The sequence below is a fragment of the Dipteris shenzhenensis genome, chromosome 26 (assembly GCF_047967505.1).
Source record: "Dipteris shenzhenensis isolate YYH24624 ecotype China chromosome 26, Dip_SZ_1.0, whole genome shotgun sequence".
Classification (NCBI taxonomy): Eukaryota; Viridiplantae; Streptophyta; class Polypodiopsida; order Gleicheniales; family Dipteridaceae; genus Dipteris; species Dipteris shenzhenensis.
In genome coordinates this window covers 42,546,142-42,569,088 of record NC_141621.1, presented here as the reverse complement: position 1 = coordinate 42,569,088, position 22,947 = coordinate 42,546,142, and the positions used below count along the sequence as shown (strand labels likewise).

Sequence of the window (22,947 nt, the reverse complement as noted above, 5' to 3'; positions counted from 1 at the left end):
ACAATGAACTAGACATGCTAACCAAAGCTTACAGCGAGCTCAAAGCAATAGTAATTGATGAAATTTCTCTTGTAGGTAGTAGAATGTTCAAATTTATTGATCAGAGATTGTGTGACATCATGCATGTTCAACATCTGCCATTTGGTGGCCTCTATGTTATTTTGGTTGGTGACCTATGCCAAATCCGTCCTGTAAGAGACAAATGGATATTTTGCGAAACATCAACTCTCCAACCTACATAGTTTTGGCAAGATTGCATTTACCAGTACGAGTTGACAGAGCCTATGCAGCAAGAAGATCCAGAGCATGTTGAATAGGTTCAGAAGAGCAATGCAAACAGATTAAGACATCAACAACATAAACAACACTTGCTGCAAGCCTCTCCCACCTAACTCAACAATTCCTCATTTGTTCTATTATGTGAAATCGATCCTCAACAAAACAATTTCAGCTTAGGTTAATTGGACAACTCCCGGCATCGTGACTAATACAAATGCCCAATTTCCAATGTTGTAGGCACCTAGCCTAATGGCTAGGTTACGTATCATATGATGTGTTTCCCATCCATGGCCTTTGCGGATTCCAGGGTGCTTACCGTGTTCCGTCGAAGGATTTCTGAGCTTCCGTCGAAGAATTTCTGAACTTCCGTAGGAAAATCCATTTGAAACGCTCACCCCTCAGGTATTCATCCCTTCTGCTCTCCAAATCCCTAGCTTTTGTACATCTCCTTCGTGACTATGGCTCTTAAGGAGGCCGATCCTTCCTTAGGGTTCCTTACCCGTAAGGAAACCGAGGTAAAACTCCCTCGCCCCACCCGCGTGAAAAACAAGACCCCTGCGCCAATCCAGATCACTGCTGAGCAAATCTTGAGAGAGGCTCGGGAGAGACAGGAGGCTGAAATCCGGCCTCCTAAGCAGAAAATCACCGACTCGGACGAGCTAGGAGAGTATCGACTGAGGAGGAGGAAAGAGTTTGAAGACCAAATTCGCCGAGTCAGATGGAACCAGAGTGTCTGGGTGAAGTACGCGCAGTGGGAGGAGTCGCAGAAGGACTTTGCCAGAGCAAGGTCGATATGGGAGCGGGCCCTCGAGGTAGACTATCGCAACACTACTTTGTGGCTGAAGTACGCGGAGATGGAAATGAAGCATCGTTTCATCAATCATGCGAGAAACGTCTGGGACAGAGCAGTCTCTCTACTTCCGCGGATAGATCAATTATGGTACAAGTACATACACATGGAAGAGATGCTGGGCAACGTTGCTGGTGCTCGGCAGATTTTTGAGAGGTGGATGAAGTGGGAACCCGATCATCACGGCTGGTCTGCTTACATAAAGTTTGAGCTGAGGTACAACGAAGTGGAGAGAGCCAGGAAGATTTTCGATAGATATGTAGAATGCTTGCCCACTGTTAAGGCTTGGGTAAAGTATGCCAAATTTGAAGTGAAAAATGGAGAGATTGGTCGTGCTCGGACCTGCTATGAGAGGGCTGTAGAACAACTTGGTGAAGATGGGCAAACTGAGGAACTGTTCGTAGCCTTTGCCTATTTTGAGGAGCGATGCAAAGAGATTGAAAGGGCCCGATGCATCTATAAGTATGCTTTGGACCATATCCCTAAAGGACAGGCGGAAGACTTGTACAGAAAATTTGTAGTCTTTGAAAAACAGTTTGGGAATACGGAAGGAATTGAAGATGTGGTTTTAGGCAGGAAAAGGTTTCAGTATGAGGAAGAAGTAAAGAAAAACGGACTGAATTATGATGTATGGTTTGATTATGCAAAGCTAGAAGAATCTGCTGGCAACAAGGAAAGGGTCAGGGAAGTATACGAGAGGGCCATTGCCAATGTACCACCTGCAGAGGAGAAGCGTTATTGGCAACGTTACATTTATCTCTGGTCAGTATGTCAACATGCTCAAGTCTTTTGAACGGGTGAATGTCTGTACTAATGTTGGGTCTCAAGCAGATAATTGTTTAAATTTAGGCCCCAGAATTTGAATTTTGCCTTGAAGGACCTTCACCTCCACATCGTTTTGCAGGGTGATCCTGCACGCCTTGTATTTTGCGGTTTAACTGTTTTCTGGCACGAACATCTGTTTTCCATGGTTAAAATCTTCAGATACAAAGGAGCCATATCTAAGGGAGGATGTCGTGAAGACTCAAAGGACTCAGGGAACGGTGAGCCTTAGCACAGCTGACTGTACATCAGCGGTTGGCCATGTCATTAGGCCCAATCGGTCCATTCAACCGGGGGGGCGTAGCCTATAAAAGGCCCCTAGTCCTTCATTCTACTCCATCTTCATAAGAGGGCTCTTATGCCTTCACTTTAGTAAGGAGCAGGAAGTCCTTCAGTTGCATGCAATTGCCTTTTGACATGAAGGCACAAATACTCTAAATTTGGCATTTTTACACCCTCACATACTCATGCTGCATGCATGTAGATGAGTGTACATTACTATCTATTTCAGCTAGTCCTCATGCTTCCACACTCATATAGGTAGCATGTGCAGACTAGTGTGGAAAGAACATGGCGTACTTGTCTGCTACAAGGGCAGATTCCACCTTTGGCTATTTAAAGCAGCTCATGGACCCTAACCCATACTTCCCACTTGCAAGGGTTACGAACACCTAAGTGAATTTGTTGGTCACCGACTCGGTGTCTCCCTGGCATAGCTCGTATAATTGACTCTGAAGCTTGTCCAAGTACTGGGGTGGCAGGAACCGTGATCGGAGATCTTTCACGAATTTCTTTTATCTGTAAAGAGGTGTCTCCTCGTCTGCATCATAGTGGTCCTTCTGCCACTCGAGCCACACTGTGACCGCCTCGCTTGTAAGGTGCATGGATGCTAGGATGCACCGCTCGTCGTCGTACGTATGCATCACTAAAAAATAACTTTTGAATTGATTGAGCCACCAAGTCAACAGTAAGGTTCTCGTACCGTGTGAAGTTGATCTTCCTCAAAAAAGAAGGCTTAAGAGGTGGGAATCTCTCCTGTCCACCCTTGTTGGTCGGAGCAGAGAAATGAGGAGCTGCCGGTCCCATTCTTCCTTCTCTTCTCGAGCAGTATGTTCTCTATGTTCCCTGGCCTACTGAGCCTCTCGATCGTGTTATTCTTTTGCCTCCCGAGTTACCCTCTTGTGCTCTCTGGCGGCCTGCTCACGATCCTCCCGCATTTCTCGAGGCTGGGTCATGCTGGTGAAGAGAGCCTTGGATCGTCGCTGTTGCATCTGCATCAAAGTTTGCAACATGGTTGTTATGGTAGACATAGAAGTATCCTCAGGATTTGGGTTGGACTGCTCACTAGCGCTCATGGTGTCCTTACTGGATCTTGTTTGGACCATAAACAGTGGGGGCTGTCTCTAACAACTGAAGCTTTGATACCAATGTAGCGGGAGATATACTGACTTAGTCTCTCTCCTGCTCAACACTAACTGAACTGCAAGAATGATGCACTCATACACAAGTGATGCTGTGGATGTGAGAGAGAATCAGAGGGAGAGAATATAGCGGGCCTCTGAAGAGGAATATATAACTGAATGAATGGGCTGAATACACACCATCTTAGATATGAAGTCTTTTATCTATGGTGTATCAGCCTTAGGTATGTTTAGAGAGAGAGAGAGAGAGAGAGAGAGAGAGAGAGAGAGAGTTAATTCTAGTTTTTTGGAAGATTTTGTTTCTTGACTTGCTTGTTTATTTTTGCTTAGTCACCTTCTTCCTTTCTTCCTTTCTTGTTTTCTTTCTCTTTTGTTTATTTTACGTATTTTAGTAAGCATTGGGTTTGCCCAAGAGACTCCGCGGGTCTTTAGAAACCCAGTATAGCTGCTTATGCTTGGGCACTGATGACGACATAAGTGTTGCTTTGGTTGCTAAGTAAGTCTTCCTTTTGTTTTTCATAAAAGATTTTGTTTACCTCTTTTTTTTTTTTGTTCTTCTCTTTTAATTGTTGTGTAGATTTTTGGTGTTTAGAACAACAAAAACTCTAAATTTGGATGATTGGACTTATGCTAGTCTTACAAAGGTATACATGTATGAAGGGATGAAGCCCTCACTACAAAACTGTAATGGAGATGGAACTATGGAGAGGGGATGAATCCTCACTCTGATGATCCCTGTAGGTCTAGGCTGCCCTGTTGGTTTGAGTCCTGGCTGCTGAGCTGAGCCACTGAAGGCCCAAGTAGATGGATGAAGAATGAAGCCAAGGGGCTGGCTTTTAGGGCAGGTTGACCGACCTAGTCGGCTGGTCAACGCTCTGGGTCAACGCAGAGCGTTGACCAGGTTGGTCACATGTCAACGTTGACAAAAAAGTAAATGCGTAGCCTTTTTGGCCAAAAAGTCAAATCTGCATTTTTTGAACAGTATTTGTCTTCTGAGGCTTTTCACAGTATTTGATGGCGCTGCAGCCTGTAGGAAGCATGCCACGGGCTGTGTGGCAAAAGAGGAGCAGCAGCAGATCTTTGTGAGGCTCTTGGCCTCTCAGTTTTCTGGCTCTTGGCTAGGCAACACTTTTGGCTGAGATTTTGTATCTCAACCCACGTATCTGGTGGAGCCCTTATAGAGTTACTTTTTGCTATCACCACATATCTCAAGAATATAGTGCCGTGAATGCAGCAAGCCTTGACGTGTATGATTGACCTTATTCTCACCCCCATTAGAAAATGCTGCATGCTCAGTTGGCAGTAGGTACTTTTGCTCAAACTTCACCTTCTCTATTAGCTCTCTAACACACGCCCTTTAATCAGAGAGGTATATTTTGCAGGTTGAAATGTTAAAAATGCAAAATAAAATTACTTTGCATGTGTACTGCAAAAATACAATGTTTACTTTGCATGTCTACCAAATGCCATAGGAAAAGCTTGAAGTGACACAGTGACTGACAAGATAGTAAATTTTGATGTCGAATGCATACAATGCCATAGTAGGATCAACTTGAAAATGAACGTCTTGCATCCCATGGCATAGATCAAATGGAATGCTTGTTTGTCCTGGAATGTTGCTTTTATGGAAACTCGGTTTGTCTTGAGTGTGTGCAAAGCAATGGCTCACAGCATTGTGCATGCAAAGCATATGCTTGGAGCATAGAACTTAGCACGAGTGTGGAGTGAAGAAATTGCACAAGCTTTGAGCGGAGCATATGCAAAGCAATGGGTGTGCATACAAAGCAAACAATTGATGAAGAGAACACGTGCAAGTACAAAGTGGAGTACCTGCTCGTCATGTAATATGCATGTGAGCTAACATGCTCTTAGTAGGTGGTAGGACTATATTGCCAAGAAGTACCCTAATGAACATGCATCTGGATTCTGCACATGGAAGAGCACAGTTGACCTCTAGCTTGAAGGTGATCCTAGTAGGGATCTACATTGGGTGGTGATGCACTAGCCACACGAGATCGTGTTTCCGTCTCACTAGTGTCTGTCTTACAAGACGGCTAGCATTGGCCAACCTTCAGTGTCAGTGCCCTTATAGGTCGATGTGTAAGAAATCCTAGATTTACTATATTTAGAAATGTGCTAAAGAACAGAAAGGAGACTGAAATAGCAGAGAACAAGGGATATTTGTATTGCTTGAGTGTCTGTAGTGTGTCATTCATACAGTTGGGCCTCTCTTATATAGAGAGTGAAGAGTCACACATGAAAAGGTGTGTACTCCAAAGTGTATGTGCATGAAGAGATGTGTACCCGTTGTGAAGGGTGTGACCCTTGATGAGAGGGTACATTACAATAGGAGTGTCTCTTCCATAGAATGTCTCTTGTGAAGGGTTGTGCCTCATAGGAAGTGTCCCGTCGAAAGGGCATACCCTTCCACAAGTGTCCATTCATCAAACCATCCATAAGTCTAAGATATAGAGAAAGGAATACGTCACAGATCGTGACATCCCCTCCCACTCAAAATAAGACCCTGTGGAGATAATGAACTGATGTAGAAAATATCATGGTAAATTCTGAAAATACTGCTGTAAAATGTCAGGGTACTATTGTAAGTCTTCATCAGATTGCCAAGTAGCGTCGGAGTCGTTCAGATCTCGCTCAAGAACAAGGAATTCCGTGATAAGTCGATGTCGAGTCTCTCGCTGTCGATGGTTCAGAATATACTCAGGAATAAGGAGAACATAATCGTCTTCGATTTCTGGGACATAATCACTTGCAGGAGGAATTGCTTCATCGCCTAGAATGTACGTCTTGAGCCAAGAAATATGAAATGTCGGATGGATTTTACCCCATGATTGTGGTAATTCCAATCTGTAACTTAAAGGTGAATTTTTCTTGACGATCCAGAAAGGTCCATGGTATCTTAGTCGCAACTTAGGAAACACAGACTTAACCATCTTATAGCGATGTGGGGCTACAAATAATAGCACCATGTCACCAGTGTCAAATTCCAGGTGAAGTCTATGTTTGTTGGCAGACCATTAATACCGCTCTTGCGCTTTTCGCATATGATCCTTGACTTGGAGTAGAATGTCTTGCATTTCTTGAACGAGTTGATCAGCTAGGGCCACTCGATGTTGAAGTACAAAATTCGTTGGTACAATCGGAGTGTGTCCATAAGTTGCTTGGAATGGAGACATGCTAATGGCACTATGGAAAGAGTTATTATAAGCAAACTCAAGGAGTGGTAGATACTCTTCCCAAGCTGCTAGGCGTGACTGAATATAATGTCGAAGCATTTCTTCCAGAACTTGGTTGACTGTTTCAGTCTGGCCATCTGATTTTGGGTGGTAGGTTGAACTGAACAGTAGAGTTGTACCCAAAGATTCGAACAGTGAAATCCAAAAGTGACTGGTAAACTTAGGATCTCTGTCGGATACGATATTCTTGGGCAATCCATGGTGTCGGAAGATGTGTTGTATGAAGAGTTTGGCGATGTTCGGAGCCTGTGCACTTCTTTAACAAGTAACAAAGTGTGCCATTTTGGACAATCGATCAACAATTACCATAACCTGAGTGTTACCTCTGGAGGATCGTGGTAGTGTTGTAATGAAATCCATGGAAATACTTTCCCACCTTTCAGTTGGAACTGGAAGAGGTGAAAGAAGTCTTGCTGGAAGTCGTCGGCTTGCTTTCATTTGTTGACAAGATAAGCAAGATGTAACCATTTTGATGACGTCGCTTTTCATTTGAGGCCAGTAGTATGTTGCACTGAGTAACCTATAAGTCTTGTTGATGCCTGGATGGGCAGCATAAGGAACTACATGATGCTCTTTTAACAAAAGACGTCGAACATCCTTGTCATGTGGTACACAGACGCGATCTTGATAATACAGAAGGTTGTCCGTATAAGAATAGGATGAGAAAATCTTCTGTTCGGAAGTCGAAGGTTGATCTTTTGAAAGAACTTGTACTGATGTGCCGAAGTCTTTATCATTGAAATACTTCCCTTGGAATGAATTCGGAACATCCACAGATAATGTAGAGATTACCATAGCTAATGCTAGAGTTAACCTGCTGAGAGCATCTGCAACTACATTGCGTAGTCTTGGAATGTACTCAATGGTCATGTGAAAGTTGGCCAGAAACTCAACCTAGTGTGCTTGTCGAGCGTTCATGACTGGCTGAGTAAAGGATATACTTTAGAGAGTGATGGTCTGTCTTGACCACCGAGTTGGCTCCCATGAGATAATGTTTCCAAGAGCGATAAGCATGTACAATGGCAAGAAACTCCTTATCATAAACCGGGTATCGGGTTTGGATATCGGAATATTTATGGCTGTCAAAAGCAATAACTCTGCCTTCTTGCATCAAGATTGCTCTTGTAGTGATGTCGGAAGCGTTGGTCATGACCTCAAATGGAAGGTTTGGGTCAGCAATAGCCATAACTGGTGTGGTAGTGAGTGCTTGCTTGAGTTGTTGGGAACTATACTCTGTTTCGGGAAGCCACTGAAAAATTGTTGTGCTTTTCAATAATTCGGACATAGGAGCTGCGATTTCAGAAAACTGATAGACTTTTGTATGGTAGAAGTTTGCCAATCCGAGACAAGAGCGGACATCATGAACATTCTTAGGAGTAGGCCAGTTTCGGATTATCTTGACCTTCTTGGGATCCACATAGATGCCTTGAGCTGAAATAACATGTCCCAAATATTCGAGTTGGGTCTTGAAGAACTCACTCTTCTCAACGTTGATGTAGAGAGAATTTGCGCGGAGAACTTCAAAAACTTGGTGAAGATGTTGTTTGTGCTCATGTAGGGATCCGCTGAAAATGAGGAGGTCATCAAAGTAAACGATGACGAACTTATCGAGGAAAGGCATGAAGATGTCGTTTATTAATGTCATGAATGTGGCCGGGGCATTGTTTAACCCAAAAGGCATGACCAAACATTCATAGTGTCTGTACTTTGTTCGAAAAGCTGTCTTGTACTTATCGCCTTCTCATATGCGAATTTGATGATAACCTAAACGAAGATCAATCCTTGAGAATTGTGTTGGGTGTAGAAGTTGGTCGAAGAGGTCATCAATGCGAGGCAATGGATACTTGTTTTTCATAGTGAGCTTCTTGAGGACTCGGTAGTTGATGCAGAGGCGCATTGACTTATTGTTTTTTTCCACAAGTAGTACAGGAGATCTGAAAGGGCTGCGATTGGGCTGAATGTGACCTTTGTCGAGTAGTTCGGTCACTTGTCTTTGGATTTCTTCATTTTGAGTGTAAGAAACCCGATAAGGAGGTTTCAACGGTGGATTATTGCCGGGAATAAGTTCGATTGGGTGATCCACTGGTCGTCGAGGTGGTAACTGCTTTGGCAATTCCTGTGGAAAAATATCCAGGTAGGGCTGGAAAAAAGATTGGTTGAGGTCTTCAGGAGGATTCTTTGTTGGTGTCTCCTCTACTGCCGTAACCAACAGAAGTGAAGTCTTTACTTGATGTTTACGAACCCACTTCTTTACTTATAGGGCAGAGGCAACTGGGGTTGAAGGAGAGTCCCTAGAACGAGTTAGCTCAATAAGTTTTCCTTGGTGGACAAACTGGATAGTATGGCTGCGAAAACTGATTGATGGATCATAGTCGTAGAGCCACTGTTGTCCAAGTATGACATCGTACCGAGAAAGAGGCATGATGTTGAAGTTCAACTTGTCCGTATAATGTTGTATGCGAAAAGACAAGTTTTTGATCCTGGTGTTGCACAAGAAGGTAGTTCCATTTGCGAGTTTAATCTGATAGTCCATGGGACTAGGATTGGTGGTCAACCGAGGTTTGTCGACCATAGAACTAGCTAGGAAGTTATGAGAGCAGCCAGTGTTGATGAGGATAGTGACTGTTGTTTCACGAATCGATCCGTGGACACAAAGTACTTGAGTGGCCAGGGAAGGTTTGGGGTTGCTGGTAAGGCTCATGTGGATGATATTTGCCATTCGAACAGCTTTGCCTTTCTTGTCTTGTGTTGGGGTAGCATCTTCTGTTTGGGAAGTGCTAGGTTCCATATTGGAATTTTGCTTTGGTCACTTGGGACAATCGAATCATCTATGATCGCCTGTACAGATGGTACAAAGTCCTTTTGTGTTGGAGTTGGTGGCCCCGCCTTTATGTTGGGGATGACGGTGATGACTTTGTGAAGAAGAAGAGGCGTGATCCTTGGAGGAGTGCTTCTGTTGGAATCCAGCATACGATTTCTGAGACTTGTGGGGATCTTGAGACTGTTGCTGATCTTGATTACCCGAGTTTTTTCTAAACTTGGGGTTATCTTGAGGGCGAGCACCTTTGGACATAGTAGAGTTCTGTGTTCTATTAGCACTCTGCTTCCCTGTGTTTTGGAAATCTGTAATGCACTCTGCGTAAGCAATAGCGCCAGCAATGGTGGTGATGTTTGCTTTGAGAACATCAATGCGTAACGAGGGGTTTAGGCCTGAGATGAAAGCATGAAGGCAATCATCATTAGTTAAACCATCAATCTCCAGCACCAATGTGGTGAACTGAGAGATGTAGGAAGACAGGGAGCATGTTTGCTCCAACTGTCTGAGTTTTGAACGTGCTTGAAAGTCCGCATTGGCAGGTATGAACTGCTTACGGAGCACGTGTTCAAAACGTTCTCAAGTTAACACACTTTTGCCGTCCTTTAAGCGTCGTTGCCACCATAGGAAAGGTGTATCCTTGAGGAGGGAGGCTGCCAAGGCAATCTTTTTGCCTTCAGTGAGGTCAACAGTATCAAAGTACATGCGCAGTTTTGCAAGCCATTGGTCAACTGTTTGGCGATTTCGTTGACCAGTGTAGGCTTCCGGAAGTTTAATGTCAAGTATTTTAGTTTTGGAAGCTTGGAGTAAGCGGTAGAGGGTACAGAGTTCAGTGTTTTCTATCTCAGGTGGGAACGAGTCCACATCGTCGTTCGGTGGCGTCACGTCATCCTCTGTATGTGTGGTAAGCGAGAATCTTGGAGTTGTTGGACTTTCTGGACCAAGTCGGAGATGCTGTCCAGAAGCTGGGAAATTTGAAGTTAAAGTAGTGCTTCGCCTTATAAGTTGACTTCAAGGGTCTTTTTTGGACTTGAGTCGCTGATTTTCGGAGAGGTTACACGCGAGCGTTGCGACATATCTGAGGTCTATGTGAGAAGAGCACGAACCTGCGCTCTAGTTTGTACCATTCCTGGAAGAAGATCCAGGCTGCTCCCTGAGGTTGCTCATGTTGGAGGGGGCAGGCGAGGCAGGATGGAACCACCTGTGGAAATCTGGTAAAGGAGGTCTTGTCTGAGGTAACACTGGTGATGCCGAAATGGGTGTTACTACTCGTGAGAGTCCATGGGTAGGTTGCAGAGTCCATGGATCTGAGAAGGGATAAGGAGCTCCTATCAGGAGTGGAGGATATCCAGGAGAAGGAGTACCTTCAGAGTGTAAATACTCTTGGGGAAGGTACAACCTGTGCAGGAGGATATTTGGGAGCTGAAGGAGGTGGAGAGTACCCTGGAGATGCTGAAGCTGAGGGGTAAAAGTCTCTCCAAAGGTGGACAGCAAACTCGTGAGGAATATCGGGTTCTGGGTATCTACGTGTCTCGTGGAACACAACCTGGACTGTGCTGAGGAAGTAATGTAATTGAGGTGCCTCACGCAGAAGGTATAGGATGTGGTCCAAGTCACTAGAAGGGCACGTGACACAGAAGACCCACGATGTGAAGATCCACACTTTTCGAAAAATGCAAATGTGTGCAATGCATGCAGAATTTGAATGCCGATTGGCCCTCCAATGGGGAAGAGCGCCCTCGTGAGAGTACTTGTTTCTTTTTCGACCTACATGCAAGGTGGGAGAGAGATGACGGATGAATGCAATGTGGTAGAGAGAATGCAACGTGAGATTCATAATGAAAGGGTGATACCCTTTCATTAATGTCCCTTGAGATCACTCAAGTTCCATCTTCCCATTTACACCTATCCTTAGCCTATGACCCATGCACCTACCATTCAATGCACTCTAATGCACCCTTTCCCTTTCCTATTGCCCCTAGGACCTAGACACGTGTGTGCACATCTTTATTACTAATCATTGGCCAATGTTACATAGTTTTGGCGGTGCTTGATCGATCATAAATACAAACATATAACCGCACCATCAAATTGGCGCCTAACAATAATAAAGTTATAATGACTATTAATCAACTAAATAATCATTTCTCTTGTCATGACACTCCCTCCTGCTTGAATGAGTAGAAGTCCTCTTCTGGATTATTGCTTCTCTTCCTCTTACGTGCACTTTCTCTTGTTACTTCTGCCATTGCATCGCCTCTTTGTAATCTGCGAGTATCTGTGGAAAATCTGTAAAGAACTCTTCTTCCATCCATTGTGCATCACTAGCTGGCTGGTTTTTAAACTTCAGTAAATACATATATCTCTTCTTTCCACGAGTACTCTTCTCTTTATGGTACACGATCTGTTCCGGAGTATGAACTTCAGTCCCATCTTCAAGTTCAGGTTCTTCTTGATGCTGAGTATCCAAAAACGCAGAAGTATCGCCATGGTATCTCTTCAAATTGCTCACATGAAAGATGTTCTTCATACGCCAGTGGGCTGGTAACTTCAGCTCATACGCTCTGGATCCTTCTTCTGGACATGTTGGTACTTCCTCTCACTGACTTGATTCTTCTTTTATCAATCTTCAATAAAACCCAATCATCCTCCTTGTAATAAACTTATTTTCTTTTTTTTATTGGCTGCCTTGGATTGTTGAACCTGGCCTTCTTAATATGTTCTTTTACCTGCTCAATAACCTGTGACATATCCTCAGCAAACTGGTCAGCAGCAAAAATTCGCTCCCCCAAGTGTGTTATTGGAGTGGGTAAACATTGCCCATAGATGATTTGCTTTCTTGGTGGAAGTATGTACAGTGTTATTATAAGCAAACTCTAACATGGGTAAGAACTCTGGCCACCTTCTAGGTTGGTCATGGACATAAGCTTGAAGTAAAGTAATTATGGTTTGATTAGCATTCTCACTTTGTCCATCTCCTTGAGGATGGAAGGTTGTAGTAAATTTCAGTTTGGTTCCGAGATTCTCTAATAGGGCTGTCCAAAAGTTGCTAATGAAACGGCCATCATTATCGGATACAATGGATTTTGGTAACCCATGTAACCTGAAGATTTCCCTAATGAATAACCTTGCTGTTTCAGGAGTAGACAACTCTTTTTTACAGGGAATAAAATGAGCTTGTTTACTCAGCCTATCTATAATAGTGAAAATCTGCTCAAACTGACCAACCTTGGGGAAACCAGACACAAAATCCATTGTAATGTGTTCCCACATTTCCGAAGGAATAGGCAAAGGCTGCAAAAGACCAGCAGTCTTACTTGTGTCAGATTTAATGCGCTGACATACGTCACATTGTTGAACAAAGGTCGAAACTTCTTTGCGAAGTTTAGGCCAATGGAAGTATCTCTCAATATTGTCAATGGTCCCTCTAATGCCTCTATGTCCAGAATATGGACTCGCATGTAACTCACTCATGACTAGATACCGAAATGTTTTGGGTACACATAAAAAATAAGTATCCATCCACGATGGAATAAGCCTCTAAATCCCCGACCTCATTACGCTGAATCTTCCCATAAATGTCAGCGAAGTCCTCATCTAAAGGATAAGCTTCAACCATTGCTCCTAATGATTTCTCCTTAATCACAGAAACGTGATTAACTTGGGGCCGTCTACTCAAAGCATCAGCTACTAAATTCTCCTTTCCTGGCTGATATTCGATATTTGGTTGCCCAAAGGATTGAATATATTCAGCCCATTTGATTTGCCTTGAAGAGACAATGGGTTGAGAAAACAAGTGCTTGATACTTTGATGGTCAGTCTTAATCTTGAAAGCAGAACCATATAAATAATGCTTCCATAAGTTTAGAGCATGAATGACTGCCAATAACTCCTTCTCATACGTGATATATTTCAATTCAGCCCCTTGAAGTTTTCTACTCTCATAAGCAATGGGATGCCCTCCTTGCATCAACACTGCCCCAATCGAGGTACCACTTGCATCTGTACATACAACAAAGAACTCTTTATTCACGTCCGGAAGTGTTAACACTGGTGCAGTCACCAATGTTCTCTTAAGCTCCTCAAAAGCTACTTGGTGAACCTCTCCCCACTCATACAAGGAATGCTTCTTCAACAAATCTGTTAGTGGGGAAGCAAGACGTGCAAAATTCTTAATGAATCTGCGATAATACCTACACATCCCTAGGAAGGATCTCAGCTCATGTATGTTTTTGGGTATTGGCCATTCAATTATGGCCTTGACCTTTTTAGGGTCAACCCGAATTTCCTCGGCAGACACAATGTGTCCCAAATACTCTATTTCTGTCTTGAAGAACTCACTCTTGTTGGTATTTAGGAACAATCGATCCTTCCTTAGGAGCTCCATCACCTTAGCAAGGTGATCCTTATGCTCTTCCTCATTCTGGCTGAATACTAAAATGTCATAAAAAAAGACTATGACAAATTTTCCCAAGTAGGGTCGCAAAACCCTTCTCATCAGCCTACTAAAAGTGGCTGGAGCATTAGTTAGGCCAAAAGGCATGACCAAAAACTCATAATGTCCAGTGAGAGTGCGAAAAGCAGTCTTATGTTCATCCCCAGCTTTCATACGAAGTTGATGATAACCAGATTTCAAATCCAATTTGCTAAAAACTTTAGCACCTTTAAGCATATCCAATAAATCATCCACTCTTGGAATCGGATACCGGTTTTGCCAATCTATCACTTACTAAGTCATAATTACATCCATCATCTAGGAGAACCACTATTCTGTGTCCATTCACGAATCCATACACCTTAAAAAGATCATGAGGCCCAAAAGTATTGGCTGAATGGACAGCATTCACTATTGGCTTAATAGTCATAGTAGGTTTCGAGGGTGACAAGGTAGAAGCCTCACCCTCCTGCTTGGATGCCTTGGCTTTCCCTTTTACTGAATTCATCTTGGCAATCTTAGCCAAGAGAACGGGACACTTATGCCATACGTGCCCTGGCTTATGTTTCTTACACCCGAAACATTTTCCTTCCTTAATCAACTTCCTCTTCTCTTCGTCAGTCATAGAAGGAAATGGCACCCATCCAGGACGTGATTGGCTGTTCACATTCCTTACAAGAGCTTTTCCCTTCCCTTTATTATTCTTAAACCGGTTTGGTTTCCTAAAAGTGGGTATATTATTGGTCTTAGATGATGACCCATACTCCTTATTGAAGGGTTTACGAGGATTCAATTTTCTCTCGGCTATTTCAGCCAGCTTAGTGAGGTCCTTAAGCATGGTCGGGTTAAACATTTCAACCTCGTACCTTACTTTTGGGCTTAAAGCTGCTAAATACTTCTTCTCCTATCTTCCTCACTCTTTTCGGGTAACTCTAGAGAGAGTTTCCAAAATCTGGCTGTAAAATCTGCATTATTCTCATTATCGAACTGCCTAAACCTCTCCCAACGAAAGGTTAGGTTCTCTTCATGCCTCGTGGGCATGAAAGTGGCTTTCAGTTGCTCCACGAATTTAGCCCATTCATGAATAGGCTCTTTTCTTGTTTGTGACAAGGACCACCACATTAGAGCATCCTTCTGCAGATGCAATGTGGCAAGAGCAAGCTTCTCTTGCTCGGTCTTGTCTTGATGGGCAAAGTATAGCTCAAAATGACGAATCCAATTGAGGATTTTGTCAGCCTCCCTTGCGCCATCATATTTGGGGAACTCAATTCTCTCTCGCGGTTGGAATTTGGACCTCTTAGAAGGGTTACTCAACTCTTCATCCCCGAAGTTTAAAGTCCTCTTAGTCCCTAATCTTGTCATAATGGACTGCTCAATCATATTGCTAAGCTGGAAAACCAGCTTATCAACAGGAGTCTCCTCTCTTCCTCTTGCACTTGGATTATAATCCATGTGTATTGGGTTTTGAGTTGAAGGCGTGAACTCAGCTCCTTGTTCTTGGTTGGTATCATTTCTTCTTTCATTACGAAAGGAGAACTCCCTATCAAGAGGTTCTTGAAGGAGAGACTGCTGTAAATCTAGCTGTGGGTTATCATACTCAAGATGTGTATAAGTCTCACCTAATCCATCCTCTTCAAGAGGGGGTGAAGGTGTTCTTTCTCTCTCTCCTTGGGGTAATGGAGGAAAAGGAATAAGTTCATTTTTATATGTCCCTTCCCCTTCCATTCTTTCCTTTTAGTAATACAAGAGAGAAAATATCTTGCTGTAATTTCCAAAAAAAAAGGTTTATTTTACAGCAAACTTCAAGTGTTGTAGAGTTGGTGGTACTTATCCGACTCCCGCTTCGTTTGTGTTGAGAAGACACTTAAAATGACCTCCTTTCCCTTTTCTTTGAAGCTTTTCTTCTTGTATTTTTGCTGTAAACTGGTACGCTCCGTTTGGGCTACTTGTTTTGAGCGGATTGGAGCTCTAGATACCGTTATAGGGGGTGCTTGATGGGTGGATCACTCCCTTAAAATCTTATTCCGATCCGACTTCCCGTTGGGTAGAACGGGGATCCCTTTTTCTCACGGTTTAAGGGTACATTCACATGGTGGGGAAGGGGGGAGGGAGGGCAATCCACCCTGTGAGGACACCCCGTTCACCGTTGAAGGTCAGAATTTTTCAGAAAAATCCATTGTCTCAGAACCTCGAGATCGGTCAGTCGTGATCCTTTTCCGCAACCTCTCTTGCGACTTCCGTTGTTCGCAACTGTCGCCCTCTTCTCGTCCCGCTCGTGGATCGTCGCCGCTCTGATACCAAATGTGAAGATCCACACTTTTCGAAAAATGCAAATGTGTGCAATGCATGCAGAATTTGAATGCCGATTGGCCCTCCAATGGGGAAGAGCGCCCTCGTGAGAGTGCTTGTTTCTTTTTCGACCTACATGCAAGGTGGGAGAGAGATGACGGATGAATGCAATGTGGTAGAGAGAATGCAACGTGAGATTCACAATGAAAGGGTGATACCCTTTCATGAATGTCCCTTGAGATCACTCAAGTTTCATCTTCCCATTTACACCTACCCTTAGCCTATGACCCATGCACCTACCATTCAATGCACTCTAATGCACCCTTTCCCTTTCCTATTGCCCCTAGGACCTAGACACGTGTGTGCACATCTTTATTACTAATCATTGGCCAATGTTACATAGTTTTGGCGGTGCTTGATCAATCATAAATACAGTTTTGGCGGTGCTTGATCGATCATAAATACAAACATATAACCACACCATCAAATTGGCGCCTAACAATAATAAAGTTATAATGACTATTAATTAACTAAATAATCATTTCTCTTGTCATGACATACGATGCAAAAGCTCCGAAATGGGCTGGTTGTGCAATCTGAACACGATATTGTGTGATAGATGATGCCTGAGGTGTCCTTGAAGGGACCTGGGGTTTCCATGCTTTAAGGAGGAGGCTTTCATTTGCTGTAATTTGATAATGAGCGTCAAATAACAATATGAAAGAGAATCCTTAGAAATAGAATGGAAAGAATCCACCTGGCATAGATTAGATCTGCCAATTAGTTGCATAGCAAGGCTTGAAAATCTCTTGTCCGGAGGTCCATCGATTAAGAGGCGCCTGGCGAGACTTTCAAGGCTGATTGAGGCTTGGCAAAGGCGATTAACAGAAGAGGGCAGATTGCGTGGAACGTGGCGCTGTCTTCTGCGTTGAAGCTGTGCTATTTGCTGCGTACCATGGGAGAGCAGGGCTTGGCCTGTTTGAGTGTGATTGGAAAGGCAGCAAAAAGGCGGCAGTTCAACGGCGAGGGTGGCGAGATGAGCAGCAAGAGGCAGGCTGGTCTGAATCGTGAGAGATGGGCAGCAAGGGCTGCTGGTCACAGGCGGGTATGGCGATGAACGAGAGAGAGTCAGCTTCTGAAAACGATCCAGAAGAGGTAGGATGGAAGCTTGACGAAGGGCGCAGCCTGTCTGCAAAGGAGAAGGTGGAAACACGTACAGCCGTTTTGGAGCGGAGAAGGCAGATGGAAATCGCGATTGAATTTCGCCCTTTTTCCTTGCTGGTTGGTAGTTAAATTAAAACGTGGGTTTAATGAACCCTTGGGTAGTCTAGGGTTAGGCCTTGGATGTAGGGCTGGTTGCTCTTTTTAGGCCCTCTAGGTACCCTTTTGTAAGTTGGTGCTTGGTGCCAAAGGGTGTGCCTATTCTAAGGGGTGACCCTTGGAATAGGTGTACCTTTTTATGAAGGGGTGTGACCCTGTTTTAAAAAGGGGTGTCCCCACACGAAAAGGTGTGTCCTTTTTTCCACGATGGGGTATATCCCTTGGGTGAGGAGTCGAAATTCTTCATCAAAAGGTACGTTCGATGGTGAAAAGCCCAAGCACATCAAAAGACATGATTTTTGTCGTGTCCATTCACATCAACTCGTGATGTGGGGGAGATGGAGAGGCCATTGATGACTTCAGGTGGGGTTGGCGCTAAAAATTTTTACGCTCATTCTCTCCATCTCTTCCATGCACAATGTGCGCGGATATCCTTCTAGCGGAAAGAGATGTATTAGATAGGCGCTAGAAGGTGGGGGGCATTTCCTATAGGGAGGAGCGAAATTTGCTCTGATACCACTGTAAGAAATCCTAGATTTACTATATTTAGAAATGTGCTAAGGAATAGAAAGGAGACTGAAATAGCAGAGAACAAGGAATATTTGTATTGCTTGAGTGTCTGTAGTGTGTCATCCATACAGTTGGGCCTCTCTTATATAGAGAGTGAAGAGTCACACATGAAAAGGTGTGTACTCCAAAGTGTATGTGCATGAAGAGGTGTGTACCCCTTGTGAAGGGTGTGACCCTTGATGAGAGGGTACATTACAATAGGAGTGTCTCTTCCATAGAATGTCTCTTGTGAAGGGTTGTGCCTCATAGGAAGTGTCCCGTCGAAAGGGCATAGCCTTCCACAAGTGTCCATTCATCAAACCATCCATAAGTCTAAGATATAGAGAAAGGAATACGTCACAGATCGTGGCACAGATCGTGACACGATGGGTCCTACAACAGTCCCACATGGATTGGTTTTTTCAGCCATTAACTGGACCCAAAAATCAGTCTGTCCATGGACCGATACGGCCCTAGATGGACATGTGCTCTTACAAACCTCAATCTAGGTCTAGTCTTGATGTCCTCATTTGGGGACTGAAACGGAAGGCTATACAATGGTGGTATTACAATTGATTCATTGTTCATCCCTGTGTGTGGTAGCTTGCTGTATTAGCATGAAGCATTAGGTAATAAAAGCAAATAGGCTCTACTCCAAATGGGAGTTTTTAGCCTTGTACTGAAGAAATTCAAAGCTGAACATAGCAATGGACACATGTTACATTTGTTATCATGCTTGTGGCTTGAAATGCTTGTTTGTTTTATCACATAGAGATTATTAACTGACATGAGCTGATTTGTCATGCAGGATCAACTATGCATTATTTGAGGAGCTAGAGGCTGAAGATATGGAGCGAACCAGGGATGTCTACAGGTATGGCTGTTAATGGGTTAATATTCAAATGCTTGGTTCTTGGTTTGTGTTGCGTTCCACTTTTTCCGACATGGCTTTCTTTACACATGAGAAATATGCAACTAATCAGGAGGTTGTATCATCATGAGTTGGTTACTAGAGCTTTTATACATTGCCTAGGACACAAATTTGCCTAGAGACTAAATGTTGTTTTGAATATAAGGAATTTGATCAGAGTTGTAGCAAGGTTTATCCCTCTTGTAGGATGTCACATGCATCCCATCTAGCTATTGGACTACAGTACTGTTAGATTCAAGAGTAGTTAAATATGTGTACACAAGGTTTGTAGAAGAGAGCGCAGTCTAGAATACTTTTTGTAGTGCGTTTGCGATACACCGGGATAAAAGTGTTTTGTGTCATCAGATATTCCTTAGTTCTTGGAGGACACACTATAGACGGCATACACGAGAGTTGGGAGATATGTAGATGTGGCATGGGAGCGCCATCAAAGTCAGTTTCTGTGATTGTGGCAGCTAGACAAGGGTGGCTACCTGACCCAAAGGGAGAATTACTTCATAAGGACAACCTGGCCACCACTTTCACATACACCCAGCACACCAACCTCACTTTTACTCAGCCCAACGAGAGGGAAAAGGACAAGCTTCACCTATACAGACACATGACTGCTCTCTTCTATAACTTATGGCACAAATTTCTAGACTGATTTCTGGACAGTATGGTTTGGTTTGGCCTTCCTGATTATTTGTTGGAATCAATAAGAGGGATTCAAAAATATTTGTGAAGGACTTATGGACATTGGATGTCTCTTTTGAATAAAGCTCCAAAAAAGGAGGGGCATGGGTCCTTGTCTTTGCCTCTGTGTTTTTGTCCAAGCATTTTGTAATGAAGGCCAAGATTGGGCCAAGTTAGTGAGGGTTAGGCTAATTCCTCTAGGGGATGTTCAGGCCTAGAGAGGGCAAAACGGAGATAGTGTGGAGGAGACTATATAAGTCCACCTCCCCACTCTTTGTATCTCCTTTTTGCCTTCTCTAGGCCTGAACATCCCCTAGAGGAATTAGCCTAACCCTTGCTAACTTGGTTGAATCTTGGCCTTCATTACACATTTACCCTTGAACCTTGCGTTTCAGGAACCTACACTTTATTTGATACTGCTCTGCAGTCTGTCAGTTTTGTATAGTGATTGAGTGCTTTCTTAGTTTGAAGTTTATATTTAAAAGCTATTGAGTATGCTGAAGCTCTTTAATAATATAAATGAACAAATGAAGAATCACTCTCTTCTTCAGTTGTTTGCCGATTTCAGAAGTCTACTTTCTTGTGTGGGTTTTTTTTCTTTTTCACAAACTCATAGGTTTAATGGATATCTATGAAAGCAGGGAGTGCTTGAAGCTTATACCCCACAAGAAGTTCTCTTTTGCTAAGATTTGGCTTTTAGCAGCCCAATTTGAAATCAGGCAAAAGAACCTAAAGGCTGCCAGACAGATTCTTGGGAATGCTATTGGCATGGCTCCCAAGGATAAGGTAAAACTATTTAACTTCAAGGTTTTCTGTGGAAGCCACTAGTGATTTAAAGGTTGTACCTGCAAGTCAGGATTGTTAACATAGTTTGACCTCCTGCTGCAGATTTTTAAAACATATATTGAAATCGAGCTTCAGCTTGGAAACATAGATCGGTGCAGGACCTTATATGAGAAATATCTAGAGTGGGCACCTGCCAATTGCTATGCGTGGAGTAAGTTTGCAGAACTGGAAAGATCTTTAGGGGAAACAGAGAGGGGTAGAGCCATATTTGAGCTAGCAATTGCACAACCTGTTCTCGATATGCCTGAACTACTCTGGAAGGTACTGTCATAATATGTACTGTCGTTATTCTGGGTTTACGCAGGCTTAGTTCTCTAAATGAGCATAAGTTTTGATTTCCTACATGTGGGTTATTTGAATGTACCTTTTATTCAGGCATACATAGAGTTTGAGATTTCAGAGGGGGAGCATGATAGGACAAGACAACTTTATGAGCGATTGTTGGACCGGACAAAGCATCTGAAAGTATGGGTGAGTTATGCGAAATTTGAGGCCACCATTCCTTTAGATGAGGCTTCAACTGAAGCAGAAGAAGAAGATGCAAACAATCACCAAGAACAAAAGCTCCAATGTGTCCTTAAATCCCGAGGTATTCCATTTGTACCTGGCTTTCTGTGTCTGCTAGATACTGAAATTAATTGTCACATTTTTAAATTGTAATTTGATATTTTTCTCCTGTCTTTTCTGCAGCTGTTTTTGAAAGGGCCTTCGACTCTCTGAGGAGTTCTGCTCCCGATCAGAAAGAGGAAAGAGCCATGCTTTTAGAAGAATGGCGTGATATGGAGAAAAGCTTTGGTGAACTTGGGGATGTGTCCCTCGTGCAAAGAAAGATGCCACGACGGGTTAAAAAGAAGCGTCAAATAATTAATGACGATGGCACCTCTGCAGGGTATGTGATTGTGCCATTGCGCATATTTTTTTCCCTATTGGGTTTATTCATTCAGGTATGATGTGCTTGCCTCTTGGTGTGCCAGATAGGCAGCATGCTACGGGCTTGGGCATGCATGGAACATTGAGGGACTTGGGAGGGAGGAGGAGAAAGGGAAGCCTAGAGGAGGGAGTGGTGGAAGGTGGAGGAGGGAGGAGCTAGAGAAGGTGAGGTGACTAGGGAGGTGTGAGCTTGATAAAGCCCCTTGCCAGACAGAGACGGGGTGGTGGAGAGGGTAAGCTGGAGGAATTGTGCAGTACAAAGGAGTGATGGCTAGGTTGAAGAGGTGCTGTGGAAATAGGGGCATACTCCTCCGTCTTTGGCGAGGGCTCTAAAGGTGAAGCAGGGGGGTGGTGAGAGGGTGGGGGTGGGGGGGAGTGAGCCTAGAGGTTAGTGAGATGAGTGAACTCAGGAAGGTTGAACTTGAATGGCTATATAGGGGAATAAGGGGCAGAAACTGTTTGGCAGCATTCGTAGGGAAGCCTGTCCTTAAATATCTTCTTTCATTTGTAATTTATCTTTTCATTGGATTAACACACATCTTTTAGAATGCTCCTGGTGTTTTTCCTTTTCATCCAGAACTTACCTTTGTGTTAAGGTTTGGTATGTCCTACCTAATGTGAGAATTGAGGCATTCATTATAGCGCTGCTGCTTATTTTATCATGTGAAGTGGCCGTTTGAGTTGTTTTCCTACAAAGGTAAATTAAGTTTTTTTGTCTCTCCTCTTGCTGATGTCGACTGTATTCATACGCAGAGTACTGTGTGAGTGCTAGATCTTCCCTGCTACATGATTTGTGGGTCTGTACCAAGTGCAGGACGTACACACATCTATTTTTGATGGTCTGATCAGTGTATGTGCTATGAAAGGAATACCTTTGCTAATATAATAATTTTTTGTTACAGATACGAGGAATATACAGACTATATATTCCCAGAAGAGACTGGATTGCAGCCTAATCTTAAGATTTTGGAAGCAGCATATAGATGGAAGAGACAGAAGCATGACCCAGAAGATGAATAAGTTGTGTTGTATACATGGGATGTGAGGTCTAATGAAGGCAGTCACAAGCTTCTGTGAAATACTCCCATCGTCTTTCTCCATTTATCATTTTTAGTGACTACATGCTCCAGCCTTGTCTGAAAGATCTTTGTTACAGATTGGATCAGGCGGGTTTATTTCCTGTGTCATGTTTCGATTTCTGCAGCCCATCCTTCACTTGTACAGTCTATCCTGCAAACAATATCATGGGCAAGGAGCAAGGTACAAAATGGAGGTATATTGATGGCTTTGGCACATAGGTAGACACCCCTGCTGACTGACATGATGATGGCAGTTCTCAAAGACACAGCTTGTAAATTGCAAGGCATTGCCTGCGGACCATCCGCCTGCCGTTGACAAAAATGTTAATGTTTGAGCACTGTGAAATGTAACATAAAGCTTGACCATAAGAGTCACGTCGATATTCTTTGATCAAAAAGATCAAGCGATGTTCAAATATGGGAATGGGTATATGATTGTGTGATGAAGTTTA

General features: G+C 43.4%; 2 protein-coding genes across 2 annotated transcripts in view; one reads left to right on the top strand and one right to left on the bottom strand.

Annotated features, from left to right (window-relative positions):
- LOC147885106 (uncharacterized) overlaps positions 1 to 661 on the bottom strand; it is an 11,143-nt gene extending 10,482 nt beyond the window's left edge. The window contains exon 1 of the mRNA XM_087397271.1: positions 596 to 661. Within this exon, the coding sequence (XP_087253397.1) occupies positions 596 to 661 (66 nt within the window). The remainder of the gene's footprint in view (positions 1 to 595) is intronic.
- Positions 451 to 22,947, top strand: LOC147885105 (uncharacterized). Its single transcript, XM_087397384.1, has 7 exons — positions 451 to 1,891; positions 18,843 to 18,908; positions 20,282 to 20,426; positions 20,529 to 20,747; positions 20,862 to 21,075; positions 21,177 to 21,375; positions 22,319 to 22,947. The coding sequence occupies exons 1-7, from the start codon at positions 738 to 740 to the stop codon at positions 22,434 to 22,436; spliced, it is 2,115 nt and encodes a 704-aa protein (XP_087253510.1). The 5' UTR covers positions 451 to 737; the 3' UTR covers positions 22,437 to 22,947.

Coding starts and splice junctions, on each gene's coding strand:
- LOC147885105 (XM_087397384.1), top strand. CDS start 738: ATGGCTCTTAAGGAGGCCGATCCTTCCTTAGGGTTCCTTACCCGTAAG. Junction 1,892..18,842: donor CAACGTTACATTTATCTCTG/GTCAGTATGTCA, acceptor TTTGTCATGCAG/GATCAACTATGCATTATTTG. Junction 18,909..20,281: donor CGAACCAGGGATGTCTACAG/GTATGGCTGTTA, acceptor CTATGAAAGCAG/GGAGTGCTTGAAGCTTATAC.